This window comes from Camelus bactrianus, chromosome 10 (genome assembly GCF_048773025.1).
Source record: "Camelus bactrianus isolate YW-2024 breed Bactrian camel chromosome 10, ASM4877302v1, whole genome shotgun sequence".
Taxonomy (NCBI): domain Eukaryota; kingdom Metazoa; phylum Chordata; class Mammalia; order Artiodactyla; family Camelidae; genus Camelus; species Camelus bactrianus.
The window spans coordinates 34,355,652-34,375,533 of record NC_133548.1 but is presented as its reverse complement, the minus strand read 5'-3'; the positions used below and the strand labels follow the sequence as shown (position 1 = coordinate 34,375,533).

The following is a 19,882-nucleotide window of genomic DNA, read 5'->3' as shown; positions in this document are numbered from 1 at the left end:
GCTTATCAAACAAGTTCCCAGGTATTGCTGCTGCTGGTAGTGGACTGGGGACCATACTCAGAAAAACTGCATTAGAGCCATGGAAATACTTTGGAATGTCTCCATGACCTTTAAAGTTAAAGACTGCAGTATGTTTCTATAACTCTTGGTAGAACCAGAATTCTGGGTAGGGGAGAGTCCCAATGTTTTATACAGCATAGCATCTATTATGACCTTATGTACCTGGACCTAAAAGGCTCTCCCCCTGGAGAATTGCTGCTAGCATCACTCACTCATCAATTTGATAACAATCTGAGTACCTATTCTTTCCACAGCATTATACTTAATGTTGAGAGAATCTAATGAAGGTTAAAAACGCAGTTCCAAACTTCAAGAGGCCTACTCTTTAAGATGAAAATAAACAGGAAACGATAAATAACAAGGTGGCATCAGATGGTAAAGGGCTGAGTGCTAACTAAGTGGCACAGACCACGTGTGCTTTAATTGCAGAGGGAGGAATACCTGAAATTAGATAGAAGACTGTGCATCTCAGCCTAACTAGAGTAGAAAGTCGCTACACAGAATGGGTGAAAGATAGGTGAGGGAGGGAGCAGGCCAGGGTAATAAGTCACCTACTTATTTCTTAATGCTGCTTAAAGAGATTGTTTTTAAAACTTTGAAGTTTCCTGCCATCTGGGTAATGAGAAATCAGTGCTATTGAAAGTCAGGCTATAGGCTGGGCATACTGTGAAAACCTGTATCTCAGAGACAGAGAACAGAGACAAACAGCTTATAAATAGAGATGGCTGGGGGTGGGGGGAGTAGGAGTAATTTAATAACAGGGATCATAATACCCAACTTCTACTGGTCTCTCATTGCCAGGGACCTGTGCTAAACGACTGTCATGAACTATCTCATTTATCCAAACAACAGCATATTATATATACGTAGTCGAACCCCCTCATTACTCCTAGTGAAAACCGAAGCTCTATAAGGATGTATGTAAAGTCAAAGAACTTGCCTGATTTAAATCCAGGAAGTTCTACAGGGTAGGGGCTCCTCATCTATGAATGGCGAGGGGTCTGACCTGCCTGTATCATTTCTTCCAATTGTCAGCCAGGAAGCCATAGAGCACCTGAGACAGGAGAGAAATCCTCGGGCGAATTAAAGTCAAGTCGAGGAACCTGTGGGGCCAGTGCGTCCGAGGCGCGGACAGGGAGGGGCTCCTACATGAAACGCAGCAAGATTTAACCTGAGCCAGCCTAGGTCGTGAAGCTTCTGCCGGCTTCCTCCGGCCACTCTAATTAGAGAGTCTGTGGTAGGTTGCAAGGAGGAGGTGTCTTAGGGCGGGAGGCTTCCTCGGGTATTGTATTTGCCTATAAATACTTCAAATAGTTAAGTGAAATGTGCAGCCTTTGAAAGCTGGAGAGGAAGTTATTGGGAGGCCCCCCGGCCCGGCTGGAATAGCTGGCAGAAAAGAGAAGAAATGGCTGGCGCGTCCTTAACGCGGGAGACGAAGAACAGCCCTGCCCAGACCAGATGGGGGGCCGCGGGGCTGCAGGCGCGACTCCGGAAGACTCAGACCGTTAAGGTGACCAGAACAATTTGAAAAAGAAAACAAACTTCCCCGAGCCGTGCCCGCGGGGGCCCAAGGCGGGCGTTTGCGTTCGAAAGGGCATTTTTCAAAAGGTTTCGGGGACGCGGGGGTGTCGGCCCGCCGGGAAGCGCGCGGCTGGAGCTCTGCTGCAGAGCGGCCACCAGCAGGCTTTGTACTTGCGGCCAAGCTCGGCCCCAGAGTTTCGGCGGCGGCCCGTGAGTTGAGGCCACGCCCCCTTTGCAGTGAGAGCCACGGCCGCTGATTGGCCCGCCGCGGACCAATGGGGGCGCCAGGGCGGCCCGGGCTGTCAGCGCGCGCCGCAGCCGCGCTGGTCGCAGCCTGCCTTCCCCTGCCCTGAGCCCCGCAGTCAGCGCAGCCTTCCCGGGAAGTGCGGCGGCCGCTCGCGAGCGCTGCCCGGCCCAGCCCGCCAGCCGCGCGTCTCGGTGCCCGCGCCCCACGGCCACAGCTTTGCGCTATAGCGCACGGAGCATGTGCAGACCCGCAGGCGCTGAGGTGCTATCTGTCCGGGGGGCTTCTGGGCAGTGATGAACGACTGTCACGCCTAGAGAGACCTTTCGGGGGCTCTCGCCGCGCCTCTGCGGCGCGGGTGACACTGCGGTGCTCGCGATCAGGGCGGCAGCTGCCTCTCAGTGAAGACGTCTTGGGGTCCGTGCCCTCTCCCTCTTCTTCCTCTTCTCGCTCCTTCCCTCCCGCGGCTGCTCGCTCCTTAGCTCTCCGGCTCACACCCGTAGCCTCCCGGAGCCGGAGGCGTACATCCCCGCAGCTTCTCTTCCAAAGGAGCCTCCTCACTTCGGAGATGCAGTGACAAGTTAATATGGGCATCCAAGCTTCGGGTTCCCAGGAGGAGAATCGCAAGAGGCAACGGTCCCTGAGCGTCCAGAGCCCTTGAATAGGCTGCCCAGGAGGGGCGTGAGACCAGACTGCAGCATCTGTCTAGGTGTCCAGCTGAGCGTCGCGACCAGTCCTCCGCCCCATCCCGGCACCGCGAAGGCGCGCTCACCAGATTGCTCCGAGATCCCCGACCCGAGGATTTTTTTTTTTCTTTCCCTCGGCTGGTGGTGGGCGCCTCGCGGGCCGAGGCCCGGCGCCTGCTCTGCTGCCCGCGCTGCCTTTAGCGGTCGCCTCCGCCGCCGCTGCCAGGGACGTGCTGGGAAAACCGAAGCCCCGGGAGAAGATGCCGGCTATCCTGGTCGCCTCCAAAATGAAGTCGGGACTACCCAAACCGGTGCACAGCGCCGCGCCCATCCTGCACGTGCCCCCAGCCCGGGCCGGCCCCCAGCCCTGCTACCTCAAGTTGGGAAGCAAGGTGGAGGTGAGCAAGATCGCCTACCCTAGCCAGATACCCCTGAAATCGCAGGGGCTGCAAGAGCCGGCGGGGGAGGGGCTCCCGTTGCGGATGAGCGGCTCCGTGGAAAACGGGTTCGATACCCAGGTGAGAGGAACTGTGTGCCAGGGCTCTGTTCTGGGGGAAGGGTGAATACTTTTTTTTTTCCCCCTTAGCAGAGGGGAGGTTGACATGGCTGGATAGGGGAAAGGGCAGAGAAGGGAACCATTCCGCTTAGGCCGGCAGATTGGGAGATGCGCGAGAAGAGTGGGCTGGCCAGTGGGTGTGGCCCTGGTGACCGAGGTTTGCCTTAAGGAGCTCTGCGAGACCGGGTTCGGGCTTGTGTGCGGCCTCTTCCTGGGGGCAGCACGGTCAGGATGTTCTCAAAAAAACAAAAAACAAAAAACAACAACAACAACAAAACGTGCGCCGCGCTAAACATGTGAGGTTCTGCTTGTGGAGAACTTGGTCCCAAGAAGACATTATCTACTGCAGCGGCTGTCTGTCTGTCGATTCTGCAGATTCTGTCCCTGGCAAGGAACGATCTGCGGCCTCGTAGGGCTCCACGCCCCCTGGCCTGGCTGCAAGATCCAGGAAAAGGGGTCTGGGAATGGCAGTGTACCTGCTCCCCTCAGCTGGAAGATGCCTGCCCCTGCTCCCCTCAGCTGGAAGATGCCTGCCCCTGCCCCACCCTTCGAACTGACAGGATTACAGGCACAGTGCTGGGACTGCTGTAGGAGTGCCCGGTGCAACAGCGGAGGCTGGCAGCTGGAGACTCCTAGCGTCTTGGCTGGCTTTTGCGGTGGGGCGGGGGTGGCTGCCTCAGAATGGCGGCCTGAAGCTAAGCCCCTCCTTCCTAGGTAGTAGATCCCGGTGCGGGTAGCCCGGGTGACTGGGGGTGGCGGAGGGGGATGGCTTGAAAAGAATTGGTGACTTCTACCTTTCCATACAGAGCCCGCATCACCCAATTCGGCTGGGTGACAGGCCCTGGCCATGCAATCTCTTTTAAGGAAATCGGCAAGGGCCAATCAGGTTCTCCTGGCCTCCTGCCCTCTCTGCTGCTTTTTTTCCCTCTTCTGGTAGGAGGGAGCAGGGGCATGCTGTATTTTCTTGGCAGTGAGTCAGCAGGGACTTTTGGGGACAGGCGGACCTGACGGATGTGACTGTCCCGGTCAGGAGAGGTGGGAAGCCAGCGGGGGAGGTAGTTTGGGGCTGGTGTCAGGGAAGTGGCAACAGACCAGCTGACCTTTTTGGCACTTACTCTCTGCTGACCCTGTCTCCACCTTCTCCTGGAGCTTTCTCTGATCAGAGGCTAGAACTCAACACATTCCTAGCCTTTCTGATGGAGGGACTGGAGCTGGAAGCTAATTGTAAGCAGACTTTTGGAACTCTGGACTGGAGAAGGCCCTCAAAGCAGATTAGCTCCCACGCCAGGCTGATAAGCATGCCCTTTGCTGCTGCACTTGCTAAACATTTTTGGAAGCTGACAGGTTTGAGTGATGGCATGTGGGAGGAAGGCAAGATTTCCCCTAAGGCTCCCCGGGCCTGTCTCTGCTAGGGTTTTGTGCTCTGCGCTCTGTTTTCTGCTGTTCATCATGGGATTTTTACAGGGGGCTTTGAAATGGGAATAATCTTGGGGAGAGGGCACTCTTGTGAGGATTTCCCCTGCATCTTCAGAGGTGGAGCTGATGAGGTGTGGTAGGTGGTATGCAGGAGGCCAGACCAGTGACCCTGGGAGGTGACACACACCCTCCAGCCTGATGAGGAGAACCTGAGGAATGAGAGGAAAGTGGACACTGGGATTTTTCCTACCCAGGCAGCTGCTCTGCCTTTGCCCATTTGACCCTTCATTTAATGAACACTGTCAGAGGACTTGTAATGGGCAGGCTCTGGAAAGGTGATTCATCACCCTCTTCCCTGAAAACATGTTCTCCAGCTGCTACTGGAAGGGCTGGCATAGTTCAGTTCCCTCAAGGCTTTGCTTCTCTCCCTGACCTTTGGCCCACAGTCCGCAGAATGCCACCATCTCACCTGCCTCGCCCTCGCTGGGACCTTATGCACTGACCATGAAGATAGTTTGGTTGGACTGCTAAGGAAATTGGCCTCTCCCCAGTAGGCTATCCTGGGCCCACCTGCCCTTTCTTTATCCATGTTTGGGCTTCCTGGGGGGCTCTTCTTGTGGCAGGCACAGATCCATGTTCTCTCTGCCCCACCCTGGCATCCAAGTGACGTTGACAAAAGAGCTTTTCCCGTCTTTGGACAGGGCTTCTTCCCCCTCTGCCTGACATGGTGACCACCTGCCATCCAGGAAAGCCTCTCCATATGGCTGGAAGTCTGTCTGGCTTGACATCTAGTAGTCCCGGATTCAGAATCTGGTATTTATCCCTAGAAGACACTCAGGAGATAATGAGTTAAATGGCAAATGATATTTTAGAGCATCTGACTCTCCTTTTATTCAGGGGCTTTGGGGAGAAGGCTGGGTTGTGTAAGTGGTCAGTAGCACAGGCTTTAAAGTCAGGTAAATATCTGTGGTGTCCTATCTCCATCAGGTACTAGCTGGGTGACCTAGTCGATTAACCTCTCTGGGCCTCAGTGTTCCCATCTGTGAAAATGGGCATAAACAACCATACAAATTGTGAGGATTAAGAAAAAATTATATGTAAGTTGTCAAATATACATATGAATTTATATATACATATATATACATCATATATACATACACAAGTAACATATGTAAAGTCCATGTCTGGCAAAAAAGGCACACTTAATAAAGTGAGCTGTTTATATTGCTAAACCAAGAGATGGGGCATTGTTGAATGTCAATCTAATAGCCTCTAAGTGAGAAAAGGCATAGTTTATTCTCTCAAGCCCTGGAGAAGGTAATGTTCAGTTCACAAGGATTTGCAGCACATCTATCACACGCCTGATACAGTACCAGGCATGGTGGGAAGATGAGGGAGGGGCACAGCCCCTTGTTGAGAGCCTGATGTGCCAGGCTCTTTGCATATGATCTCATTTCATCCTCACAGTAACACTTAAAGCAGATATGACATTTTCAATGAGAAGAATTTTTATAACGTTTTCTATGATAACAATGATATAATGATGGCAAATCACGACATAGCACTTTTTGTGTGCCAGGAAAGTTCTAAAATACCTCATTTGAGTCCAGTGAGATGAGTTTTTATTATTCTTACTTTACGCATAAGGAAACTGAGGCAAAGACCAGGTTAGTAACAGTAGAATTAGGACTTGGAGAGTCTGGCTCTGGACTCCATGTCCCTAACCAGCATGCTATAGAGGGATAATCATAGGGACTTTCCGATTACTCGCAGGCCCTGATTTATGAGACCACTGATCTAGCCATTGAGCTGGAAGGGTAAGCGAGACTTAGAGGCAGAGGAACTTGCTACAGGTTGTCCTGCTCCAGGGTGGTGGAGCAGGGGGTCCAGGTCAGCTTGGTCTGGCTTCCAGGCTGCTGGTCTTCCCACTCTTCATTGCTGCCCGCCTCCTTCATGCTCTGGCAGACGTACAGGGTAAATAAGACATGGCCTGGGACTGGAGATTTTATAGTCTAGTTGGGAGGCATCACTGATGTACCAGGGGCATCACAATACCACACAACACAAAGAGGGCTGAGACGTGTGCTTGGGGTTCAAAGGAAGGGAAAGGTCAAGATGGCTGGAGAAGTTCAGAGGGCGTCCCGGATGAGGCAGGAGATGGCAGGCTCCAGAGATGGGCAGGAATGGTTGAATGGGGAGGAGACGGGGTGAGATGAGCGTGCCAGGGGAGGATGAGGAGTGGGGTCAGGCAGTGGTGCAGAGCGGATGTCACCACAGGGACCCTGCAACTCATGTAGCAGGTCATTGCTTCATATTTAGTATCTTCCCTTTAAAAGGTGATGACGAGCAAGGAACAAAGGCTTCTTGCCATGGCAGGATTGGCTTTGCATGCTGGCTTTGTGGTGGATAGTAATCCTGAGCATGCAGGGTAGTTATGAGAAGGTGGAGAGACGATATCCATAAAAGACCTGGTTCATAACAGACCCTTGGGGAATGACAGTGATTATTATTATTAGCTTGGGGTTCAGAATATTCAGCATGGTAGTTAAAGGGAACGGAGGCGGTTCTCACAGCTTCTTTTATTAAGTAGCAACTCTCTTCAGCCAGTGACAGCCCATTCTCCTCCAAGCCTGCTCTCCATCTCCATCAAGTGTGAAAAGACCTAAGTTAGCCAGCACATAGCTTTTAGGTGCAGCTGCACTGTCAACTCCCCAAACACTGCCCACCCCCACCCACCCCCGGTCACCATCACCTTGAATCTCTCCTACGAACCTACATCTGGGGCCCGACCCCTAGTGAGGGGAACTGGTCTGCAACACCACATCCCTCCCGAATTCCCTTCTTGGTGCTGGGATACCTGGGCCTTCCCCCAAGAATGAACATTGATAGCTTCTGCTCTGTTAACATGGTGTGTAAATTATGACCATGTGCAAAGACTTGTTTTAGAGACCTGCTCTATGTTAGTTCAGAACCCCTGTCCAGCTGACCTTCAGATAAGGAATGCTCCTGATCTATTCGGGGAGAGGTGAACCTATTTTTAAGAAGCAGTTGCAGGAGAAAATATTATATATCTAATACTTTGATATTTCCTGTTTTTCGGAGTCTGGTGTTCAACTTGCAGCTCATTTCTTTAACAAAGTAATTAGAAGTGATTGAAATCCTTTGTGGGTGTTTTACATGTTTAAAAAGAAAGCTCAGGCGAGGCCCCTGGGAAGGGAGCGTAGCTCCAAGCTTACAACCTGTTGCAACTTTGCCCCATTGTGTTTTGATTAGAATCCTTGCTCCATCATCAAAGTTGATTATGGATTTGATTAGTGCATTTTTCTGCCATTGTGTTATTCCCTTTCTTCTCTTCCTCAGTTCTTGGAGGGGAATGTGTAGCATGGTTATCTGCCAACATACAAGAATGTTTATAGTTCACATATTATTGCTTATTCCGTGGGTTAATTTTCTAAAGACACTTTAAGGGTGGGACTGGTGGCCAATTTAGGTTATCATTACGTGTGTATATATATGTGTGTGTATAAATACATCTACTTCTGGAGATGTGTATATACACATATATATGCACACATATACAAATATATACACATGGAACAGCTTAAAAGTAATGAGCACATGTAAGCACACACATCAAAGGCCAGGCTGGAGGAATTACAGCTCAATTTCCAGCTTTCAGAAGAGCTATATTTGCTTCCCACTTCTCATACTCCTTTCCTCTTTGACCAAGAGTGAAGCACCAAACCTTGGTGTCCACTTTATTTGTTTATAAGACAAGAGATGTAGCCTTGGGAGAGGTGTTACGTGGTTTTTTTTTTTTTTCAATTTGTTATTGAAGTGTAGTAGATTTACAGTGTTAGTTTCAGGTGTGCAGCAAAGTGACTCAGTTTGGGAGAGGTGTTTTAATTAGGCCTTAGTGAAGCTCCTGAAGCCAGTCTGAAAAAGCCAAACTACCCAGTGAGATTTTGACTTAAGGTCAGAGATTCTTATTTCTTAGAATCAGTCTCAGCAGCAGGGAAGGGAACAGTTATGGAACATCTGCTTTGTGCCAGGGAGTAGCCTTCAGTGGTTTCATTCATATAGACGTAATTTAATCTGAGACATAAGAAATTGGGTAAAATCTAAAGTGGTCCATGCATTTCGTATGAGGAAGATGAGACCAAGGGAAGTTATCACTTTGGGGCAGTTTTATAGAGTTAATTGAGAGTTTATTTTAGAGTTAATTGAGAGACAGACCTGGATTTGAATCCAGGCTTTGGGCAAGTTACCATCTCTAAATGTCAGTGTCTTCATCTATAAAACAGGAATGATGATGCTTATAGGTTGTCTGTGAGGATTCAGTGAGATAATACAGGTAGGTGGCTGAGGGATAGAACCTGGCATGGAGTAATCAAGGAATGTGTGATATTGCTTATTTTTGTTACCCAAGGACAGAGCCCAGTATGGAAACCAGATCTGCTTCATTCCAAGCTCGTGTTCTTTCTACCCGACCTCTCTGCCTCCCAAGTACATGGTTGATTACATGGAGGACAGATGGCTTGCACCGTGGAAGCAGAGAGCATAGCGGGGCTTTGGTTTGATGACTGAGGGGCAAGAGTAAATTAAGAACAGTATCCTCTAAGTGAGTCAGATCCAGAGTTGTGAAATGAAACGTCCACATTTTGGTCCCAAACGTGCCATCTCTGTAGCACTAACCAAGCTGAAGGGTCTGCTGCCAACCAAACTTACGGGAAGCCTCCTTTGTACACCCAGTCTGAGCTGGCGCTGTCAAGGTGGTTGAGTGAAGCTGGCCAATCTGATGGCACTGCCCAGGACCAAGAATGGGAGCGTCCCATTGATTGGGATTCTGAATGGCTTCTTATTGTTCTGAAGGCAGAAGGAAAGCCCTCTTCCCTCACGGCTGGCATGATTGTGGTGGGAGCTGGACCTTGTGATCAGTTGGTCATTAAGGTGCCCCAAGGCATGGCCGGCTGCCCCATGGTATTTTACTAATAGCCACGGGGCCGGTTTCAATGGTGACTCTGTCTCATGGCCACATTGTTCAAGGAGATGGACAGTATGTTCCTAGAATGTCTTAGGCAGAATGGCTCATGTGATTTTGGGAACAAAACTGGGTCAGGCTTTTGTGCTTCAGTCCACACAAGACACCAGTGAGTGACACAACAAAAGTTTGCGCAGGAATCCCAAGTCGCCCACACAGAATCTAAAGAATGACTCATGGCTTAGTGCTCCGTTTCCCAAGGAAAACAGACCCTCTCTTGTGTTTTGCAAACAATGGCTCCACAGCCTCAGAATATTTTTTCTCTCTTCTAAGTGAAACCTTAATACCTTCAGTGAATTTTGGTTTGTTCCAACCCCCTCTGTCTTGGTGGGAGGGAAGATAGGGTAGGAATGGGGGCTTGGTCGAGGTAATTGTGAGCCTAGCTCCCAGGGTTCTTTGGAGCCTTTGAACAAAATCAGTTACTCACGAGAGTGTGAAATAAATTATAAATAAATTAAAAATAATTATAATAATGGGCACCGACACTGACAGAGTGTAGCCTGTCACCAGAATAATGCATACACGGGGCACACATCAATTCATTTGACCTCACCGCATCCCATGACATAGAAGCCACGTCCTGAAGAGAATAGAAATGACAGCTCTGGGAATCAGCAACTTTGGTTCTAGTTTTGTCTCTTTGGACACCTTACTGCCTAACCTTCACTAAGTTACATTGTCTTTTGAGCTTTGGTTGCCTCATCTATAAAATGGAGAGGATGATAATTGGTCTACCTTTTTTGAAGAGTTGTTGTGAAGCTTAACAGAGGTAATTATTATGAATGAGACACTGGTTTAAGCATCTTACACCATAAATACTCTTAAAGGAAAACAAAGGTGAGAGAGATGAGGCTGTTTTTGCAAGTAGGACAGCTGGTGAGTGGTGGACTCCAAATTTGAACCCCTGTCTGTTTGACCTTCAAGTCAAGGTTCTTTAATAGCAAGTGTGAAAAAACTTTTAAAAATATATCTGAAAAGGCATTGTTAGTACAGAATCAAAGTAAATTGCTGTAAAATTTCCTTTGGTATGGTGTATATGACATCTGGCTTCTCTCCTCTGCCCCAGAGTTTGGAAAGATTGAAAATATTCATTCAATATTAAATAAATGTTAGCTGCTTCATAATATCAGTTAAGCCCTCTGGGATTTGTACAATTCTAGGTAATCTGAGGCCACAAGGTCCACTAAGGTGTTATCACTGTGTAACTGGTAGGGCTGGTTCTGGACAGAGGAGTGGAAAAATGGGGAAATTTGATCATTTGTTGGCATGCGGAAGCAATCAGATAAATTCAGTTTATGGATTATTCTTTAAGACAACAGGCCTGGGATCTTCAAAACTGATAATGTCATGAAAGACAAACAAAATTTAAATGGTAGTTGGAGAACTATTCTAGAAAAGGAGACTAAAGAGCTATGACAGCCAAATCCAGTGAGAGATCCTTGACAAGCAAAACCAGAAATGCTGGGAAGGTCATTTTGGAGACAATCGGAGGTAGGTGAGTACAGATTGCATGTTAGACGATATTATTCTATTGGTTTGGGGATAAGATAAGAAAATGGCCATTTTCTTGGAAGATATGTGCTGGAATATTTAGAGGTGAGGTATCTTGATGTCAGCAACTAACTCTCAGATGGTTCAGGGAAGAACAAAGGTAAGTCTATCTACAGATAGGAGGAGAAAGCAAATGTTGTAAAATGTTAACAACTGGTGAATCTAGGTGAAGATATATGTGCAATTCTTTCAACTTTTCTGTGTTTGAAACTTTTCAAAATAAGATGTTGGGAAACAAAACAAAGCCTTGGCTAAAGAGTCTACATTAGCAATCTCCTTGACATCTGTGGTGTATCCATGAGAATGTACATGAAGTAGGAATGTGTGTGTGTGTGTTTGTGTATGTAAAATAAATAGCCTGGCCAAGTTTGTTTCCCTGGGTTTAGGATCTGGACTCATCTCCTTTCTGGTGTAGTGTGAGAATCTTGGCTTAATTCCTTTTCTTTCATGAGAATGGTTGATGGAATGTTATGGAAATCATAAGATCCAGGTTGATTTAATAATCTCTTATAAAAATCAAAGATGTTTCCAAGGTTGAAAATATAAAAGATATTTTTTTAAATGAAGAAAAAATTTTAAAATATGGTAACACCTGGTTCAACTGCACTCATCTAGGCATTGAGGGGATAAGGAGGATGAGGGGACAAGCTCCTTTCTCTGCTTCAGTCCTCTTTCTCTCCCCACTACTTAGACTCCTTTGCCTGGCTAAACCCTTTCCATCCTTCACCCATTCAAGTTCAGGCTTAGTGCCACCTCCTCCAGGAAGCCCTTTGTCACCATCTTGGTCTGGGTGCAATATTTCTCCTATGTGCTCCCATAACCTGCTCTGAGACCCCATAGCTTGGAGTATAAATGCTTACTTAGCCAAACTATGGCTTCCATGAGGTCTGGGATGTGTCTCTCTTGATCCCTGCTGATACAGGATCAGCACATAATAGGTTTTTAGTTCATATCTGCAAAAGAAAAGAAGGATGGGAGGGGGAAGATTAAAGAAAGAATGGAAAAACAGGATTAAGTGGATATTGAGCACCAGCTGTGTTCCTGAAGCTGAAGCTAAGCCAAATGGGTTCTATAAAACTCCCTCCCGGCTTGTAGGCTGCTGGGTGGATGGCCCAGTAGAGGAGACACAGAGCGGACAACCTGAACAATGCCAGGTCTTGGGAAAACTCACCTGGCTGGGTAAGGGCGGGGTGGATTCCTTTACCCAAAGCTGTTTACAGTGTCCAAACTGTCTGGCTGCTCCACTGCAAGATTTGCCAGGATGTGATAATGGCAGTACAAGAGACCGGAAGGGCTGAGCGGAGAGAACACGGTAGGCTTTGTGGGGCTTTGGCAGATACCCCACCTGCTCCCCCCAACAACTTTTGAAGGGGACCTAAGAAGGGTTCTGACGGATTTTAGTTGGATAAGAAAGGGGTTGGGACAAGCCTTCCAGGCATAATGATTACAGTAACCATTTATGTGCCATTTCCATCCATAATCTCACTTAATCGTCACACTAACTTTCTGAACCCTTATTACTGATACCGTCTTATGGGAAAGGAGAAAAGTGAGGAGTCAGTGGGGAGACACCTGAGAGGGATCCTGGAACTTGTTCAGGTCACACAGCTGCTATGAACAGTGGCAGGAGTCCAACCTGGGTGTTTCTGAGCCCCCAAATCTGTGCTTTTAACCACTGCCTTCTTCTGCCAGTAAATGGAAGAGGCCTGAGTCCCAAGCCTCTTCTCCCTGGAGCCTCTCCCTGTTTCCCTGGCCTTGGCCTCCTTGCTGTTTCCTTCTGGTTGGGCCCTCCTGTGCCTGTCCCAGCCCTTGGCCAGAGGCACCGAGTTTATAGAATGAGGAGCCCCACTAGCTTTTGCTCACATCTTGCTGCAATCTGGGCACAGCCGCCTCCCCTCACTGCTGTCCCCCAGGTCACCCCTGTGCTACCAGGCTGGGCAGGTCCATGTGCCTAACAGCTGGCAGGACCTCTTTCCTGTCTTCCCACTGCAGGCCGCTTGGCTACAGTCCTGCAGACAGCCCCCATTTCATGCTGATTTGCTTTGATTCTTTTCAGACCTGGCCATGACGCATGTTGACGTCAAAATATGTGGGCCACAAGCGTGCCAGAGCCGTCAGACCTTCCATCGTGTGAACTTGGCTTGTTAGCTGTCTCTGGACAGAAGAAGGCAAGCCCTGGAAGGAAAAGGACCATTTAGGTGACGAAGCCAGATTCAGAAGAATCAGGCTCACTTGGGATGTCTGCTTAGTGATCTCTGCCTCTGTGGACTAGGCATTCAGGATGTCTGAGCCATTGTGGACCTTGGAGGCCACCCACTTCCTTAGCTCCATTGTGCAGGTGGGGAAACGTTGCCCAGACAAGGACGTGACTGCCCATGGCCACCCAGTTCTGAGGGCCAAGCAAACACTGGAACCCAGGCCTCTTGACTCCTGGCCCTGTGTTCTTTCTACCTCACTCATGGCGATCAGATGTTCTGATCCAAAGGGCCTGATGGTTTAAAGAATTGCAACCAGCCCCAAGCTATGTTCTTTTCCTCTCCATCTATTAAGTGGGTAAGATAAATATTCTTAATTCCTTCATCTTAGGAAGCTTTTGCGTTTGGCTCAGTGGGTCAGAAGACCAGAACCTCTTTGTGGATGGTATAATTGTGGCAACAGACCACCCCTGAACACCTGCCGTGGGCCAGACACTCTACGTACATCATCTCATTTAAGCCTCACAACGAGGTGATAAGGCTGAGGGCATTTCATCCATTTCATGCAGGAAGCTCAGAGGAGGCCAGTCACTTGACCAAGACCGCACGGGGTCAGTATTGGAACGCTCTCATTTCATGTCCATGCACTTTCTGCCCAGCCTCTTAGACACCCCCAAGCTGGAAGTCAGAGAGACCTGGGTTAAGATCCTAGCTCCCCGTTTATTTGCCAGACCTCTAACTTCCCCAATGCTGATGTAGGGCCTGGGATGCAGTAGGCACTCAATAAATAGTTGTTGAACTGCATTGTGGACAAGTCAGTCCCACCCAGCCTCAGTTGCCCAAGGAAAGTAGCATTTCAGTGGCTCATGTGGAGCAAAGCAACAGTGTGTGTGAGAATGCCTGACTTTGTGATCTACCGAGCACTTACTAGGTGCTGGGCCTTCTTCTAAGCATTTTATATGGATTTTCCCATTTAATCATCACAAAAGCACTAACCCCTGAGGGAGGCACCTTAGTCTCCGTTTTACAGGTAAACCAAGGCAGGTAGAGCATAAGCAACTTGCCCAAGGTCACCCTCCATCAGTGGAGGAGCTGGGCCTGAAATTCGGGCAGGGCAGACAGAGCTTGCATCCTCACCCACTGCGTGGTCCTCCCTCTGTGCTGCTTCGAGCTAGCCCAGATCTAGCTGAGGGTGGGGAGGAGAGACCCCCAACCGAGGGCTCAGAGAGGGAAAACAACTTGTTTCAGATTCTTCAGCACAAGAGGTGATAAAACTCATCTAAGACGTGCCTTCCTAGCCTGGGGCTCTGTTCTTTAAAAGGTGCTGCCCCTCTAATGGGAAAGGACTAACTGTTTAGTCATGGGAAGCGCTCCCAGACTGGAGATGGTCACGAAGAATCAGTGACTCCCAACTGCCTGGGAGACTGTGTGGCTTTCCCCTTGGGTCCCTGCTTCTCACTCATTTGGAATCATTTCCTCTCTGGATTGCAGAGCAGAAACCAATATAAATTTGACCTAGTCCCTAGAAATGTTTACCTGGCTAAAAATACGCCGGCTTTGTTATATTTTTAGCCAAATTTAGATTTGAAGTATATGCATTGCCCACACCCATGTATTAGGCATGAACTGTTGGTACATTTTGTAACAGGAAGCTGCTGGTTTTCCATTCCAGAGAACTGGAATTGGGTCAGAAATTTGTCATTTGCAAATGCCAACTCTCACCACATTCCATTGCTGTTTTTAAGAGTGTCTCGTCACCTGGGTTCAGAGGAAGCAGGCCATGGGCAAGGCCGGGCTGGCCAGGCTGTCTTTGTGTATTTTCTCCAGGTCTGTGCCTTCCAAGCGACCTCCGCCTGGCTCTCCCCAGGCCCACGCCATCTGCAGTGTGTTGCCTTTGGATTGGTGTATGGGCAGACAGGGTGCTTATTTTAGAACTGGAAGGAGAGGAGATATATCGATAATAATAAAAATAAAAAGCTGGGAATGAAAAATCCATTCAGTGGTTTAAAAATGTCTCTCCCCTAACAGGACAGATTATTTTTGTTTCTTAAAAACAACTGACTAATTTGCTCCTCGAAACAGAGTTGTAAAGAGAGATGTGTAAGACTGTAAAAACGGAGGGATGGTCGAGGTGGCCTATAGGTTTCACCACCTACCCCCCGGCCCATTCACACAGAACAGGTCATCCCCTCAACCGCCATATTTTCCCCTGTTCCTGATTAGCACACTCTGGCAGCTCAGAACCATATCACAAAGACCCTGTTTTCTTAACTTCTTTACCGATGATGAAGCCGAGCCTCAGGGCCTTTGCACTTGCTATTCTTGCTGCCTGGAATGTCTTCTGCAGATATTGACATGGCTCATTCTCTTACCTTCAGTCTCTGCTCAGATGCCACTTTATCAAGGCCCTATTTTGACCACCTTATAAAATAGCAATCCACCTTTTTACATCTCCTTACCTTGCTTTATTTTTCTCCAGAACCAGAGCAGTCTACTCTAGACATGTTACGTATTTATTTATCTTCTGTCTTCCTCTATTAGACTTTCAACTCCATGAGAACAAGGGCTTTGCCTGTCTTGTTCACAGCTGTATCCCCTGCACAGTGTCTGGCATATAGGAGGTGCTTACTAAATATTTAGTGAATAAACAACAGAGACTTGTGCAAGATTTCAGGCAGACTAGCATCCAGGTCTGACTCCCAAGGCCAGGGATCTTACTTACACCATGTCTGCAGACACTACTAAGAAAGCTACATTGTGTCCTTTAAGATGCCAGTGGGTCAAAATGCCCTCTCTTTGACAGTTTTGCATCTTTTGGAGGGGCTCTTACTGCATAGGGTGGTTGAGTATCATAGTGCAAAGATCAGTGTCTTGACGCAAAGATGTGGGTGAGTTAGATTCGCTGGAAAAAGGCAATAGTTTTGATCAGGTTGGGGAATTCTTACCCTATAAGCAGACTCTTACTTGGTGCAAGTTTAGGGCTGGATCCACAGTAGAATGTGGAGGTGAGAATTGGATTTGCCAAAATACACTGATTCCATTTTGTGTTCAGTTTTCCTTCCTTCTCTCCTTCTCTACTCCCACCTCTCCTTCCCCCTTCCCTCCCTCCTTCCTTCCCTTCTTCCTCCCTTCCCTCCTTCCTTGCTTCCTTCCTTTCTGCTGGCTACTTTTTGTGCTTTAACCCTTGTTAATAAACATATGGCCTGTAGACGGCAGTAATGGCATCACCTGCAAGCTTGGTGGAAGACAGAACTTTGGGCATAACCTCAGACCTTCTGAATCAGAATTTGCATTTTAACCAGACCCCAAGATATTTCATAGGCAAATTAAAGTTTAAGAAGCAGAGGAGCATGTATGCCTTCACCCCTTCAGAAGAGGTACTTAAGAGAACATTCCTTCCTATAAATAGTTTCCTCCTCTGTCTGTTCCCAATGCCTCTAATAACCCTACCCTGTGATTAGGGATGGGAGCGATGGGCAGGGCAACCCTAGAAGAGGGCATCACCACTTCCAGCATCCGTGGCCACTCTATTTCTTACATTGCTCTGTCTTAGTCACCTGTGCACTGGGCTTTGTAGCTAATACTTGATCACCATGATGGGAGGCTGTAATCCGTCTGGTAACTGCAGAAAGGAAAGGGATCCAGTCTTTCACCTGGGAGCTCAGGATCAGAGGACCTTGGCTCTCCACTCTGCCGGTGAGCTCTGGACTGGTCGAGAAGGCATCTTTCAGATGGTGGAGGCTGTTTCATCCAAGCCCTTCTCAGTCAGCTGTGAAGTCCTCTCCAGCCCCTTCAGCAAAGGGAGGACAGCTCTTCCTCTGGTCTGAACAGGGCCCGACCCATAGGATCCTTTGCTGTCTGGAAGTCTCCTTCCAATTCCCCTTGAATTGTAGTTGGAAATTGCATTGAATGGTTCCAGCATGTGAAGGAGGGCATCCCAGAGTACCAAGGGGAGGGGCTCGCCCGGGTGATCATGCTGGGGTCTCCATTCCCACTTATGGAGGCCCCGGCACTGGGCAGGTGCTGTGCAAATGTAATCCGTCTCCCTGCTGAGGCATTTCTCTCGGTCATGCTGTGGTTGGGTACTGATTTGCGGAAAGCTCATTGACAAGAGCAGAGCAGATGAGTTGAGCCCTTGAATCAGGCTATTTGGTGAAACTGTTGTCTAACGCTGATGTGGGAGTTTTTCAGGGCTCATTCTGTGTAAATCAGGGCTATTTAAAAGCTGCTCACATGGTCTCTGGTACCATAGAAACCACCTGTTCTTGCGCACACCTCTGGCCTAGTCAGACATGGGCCATTGCAGGTGGAGGAAAGGGACTTGGTGGCCTCACTCGGGAGTCCTCAGGAAGGAGGGAGGAGTGGAAGAAGTTGAGGGGGGCTTTCTTTTCCTTTCCCAGCTGCCCTAGTCTTGTCTCATTTAACCCCATCCAAGTCACCTGGAGGAGGGACATCTCCAGCACCCTCTCCAGTCCATATGGGGTCCTGATGGGGACAGGGAAGCTGCCCTGTGACTGAAAGATGATGAGCCGGATGCTAAGGTGCTTGCATGTGTGCATATGTGCAAGTGTGTGTGCGCAGGCACCTGACCATGTGTGTGTCCAGATGCTCCTTGAGGGGCTGGAGAAAATCCATTTCGACTGCTGGCAGCACCATAGCATGGGAGGCAATGTGGGGAGGCTGAAAGAGCACTGTTCTTGGAGTCAAGGAGCTTGAGTTTTCTCCCTAGACCTTACTTGAGCAAGCCATGGCCTGGGCACGTGGCCAGTCATTCTTTACCAGGACCATGTGGAACTATCAAAACAGAACACATGTCTAGATGTCTTCCTTCCAGACAGGCCTGGGGTGAGGCTTTAGCATCTCTGTTTCTCAGGGCTCTGTAGGGAATTCTGATACACAGTATGGGGAGATACCTCCTGGATTTGAGAACAGCTCCTTTGGAGAAGTCAGGATAATGAAGTGGGTAAAAGCAAGTGGTCCCAGCCACACAGACCACGGTTTGGACTCCAGTTCTGTCCACGTAAGGTACAGTGAGAGGTGAGTTGCTGACAAACTTGCCCCTTCCTTATCTGCTCTGGAAGCCTTAGAGTCACGACCTCATAGGGCTGCTCTCAGCATTAAATGTCATAAAGTGTATGAAGCCTGTGGCGAGTGCCTGCTGTGTGATGAGTTCTCCATAAATGTTGTGTCTCGGGGGTGTATGTGTGTGTTTTCTGTTGTACTATAATATATGGATAGAAACCTCTTGAGTAAGTCCAGGGAGAATGCAATTGGGAAATGAGATGGCAGAGCTCAATTATATTAGTGTAATTTGGCAGTAAGGAAACCAATTAATTCATTCTTTCAGACAGTTATTAACAGGAAAGGGAGTGTGCAAAGAAAGGTCTGGTGGGGCCAGAGAGAGATGCCAAGCACGCCCCTTCCTCCATGACAGTGGTTCTTAAATTTCACTGTGCATCTGCATGACCAGGCGCTTGTTAAATATGCAGAATCCTGGGCCCCAGCCCTAGAGACTCTGATTTTGCTGATCTAGGTGTGGCCCAGGAATTTGTATTTTTGGCAAGTGTGACCAAGTGGATGTGCAGAAGATAGCCTGCAGCCCCCACTCTCTGACAAAGACTGGTCTAGAGGGGAGGATCAAATTGAGTGATTGAGAGAAGGAGGGAGCTCGGTGAGTTTGGGGCGGGCAAGAGTGGGAACCTAGATAAGGTGAGAGGAGCTGAGGTTTGAATGCACACATTCCAGAGCCAGAGAGAACAGGGCAGCACGTTTAGGATTGGGTATGATGAGCAGATAGTGGAAGGCTCTGGTGGACAAGGGACCTTCCATCTTCTCCCTGTTGCTGGGGGCTGGGGTTACCATGTAGGGTGGGCGTCATACTAGGATGTCAACCACTGCGAAGGGTCAACAGGGACTCCTGGCGAAGGGCCATGAACCCAGAGTGTGTGTCCCTTCGTGCTCTGCTGGAGGCCCAGGCTGGCTGCCTTTAAGTGGCCTGGCAGTGTCTGTAGAGTTCAGCATCTTTCTCTGTGCTCATTCAGAAATCAGGGCTCAGGAAGAATCTGGGGTGGGGGATCTGGAAGGGTAAAGGAGATGTGAGATCCTCAGGACCCCGAAGTCGGGTGGCAGACAGAGCACCAGAGGTGAGATGAGGAGTTTGAGTGTCAGTGCTCTTAATCCTGGGCTGTGTGATCTGAGGGGGGACTGAGTCAGAGTCCCAGGTTTACAAGGGGCACAAGGCCCCTTGTTAAAGCCTGAACCAAGTTATCCCCTGAGCAGTGGCCTTTGGATCTGCTGGTCCCAGGAGAGCACATTTTCTGGGGTCTTCAGTGGATCAGAAAGAGGTAGAAATAAGAGATAGAGGGAAGGGAACATTTATTCAGCAGCCAGTCTATGTGCCAGTCTTCATCCTTACATGATTTATCTCATTTAGTCTCCACCTTAGGAGGTCAATTTCATGAGTCCTGTTTTCCAGATGGAGCAAGAGAGGCTCAGAGAGGTGAAACAACTTGCCTGATCACACACAGCTGGGACTTGGCAAAGCCTGGGCTCAACTCACTCTGTCTGATTCTGACCAAGTGCCCTCAGTTCCTCAGTGAATGTGGGGGAGGC

At 48.9% G+C, this 19,882-nt stretch overlaps 1 protein-coding gene across 7 annotated transcripts in view; it reads left to right on the top strand.

Moving 5' to 3' along the window:
* NAV2 (neuron navigator 2) overlaps window positions 1-19,882 on the top strand; it is a 690,492-nt gene that overhangs the window by 324,136 nt on the left and 346,474 nt on the right. For 4 of the 7 annotated variants that reach the window (XM_074372242.1, XM_074372240.1, XM_074372239.1 and 1 more), the window contains exon 1: window positions 655-3,029. The exons of 1 other annotated variant lie outside the window; for it this stretch is intronic. In XM_074372242.1, coding sequence (XP_074228343.1) covers window positions 2,772-3,029 — 258 coding nt within the window. In that variant the 5' untranslated portion in view covers window positions 655-2,771. Of the gene's footprint in view, window positions 1-654; window positions 3,030-19,882 lie in introns of those variants that run through there. 2 more of the 7 variants (XM_074372243.1, XM_074372241.1) reach the window with 2 other exon arrangements.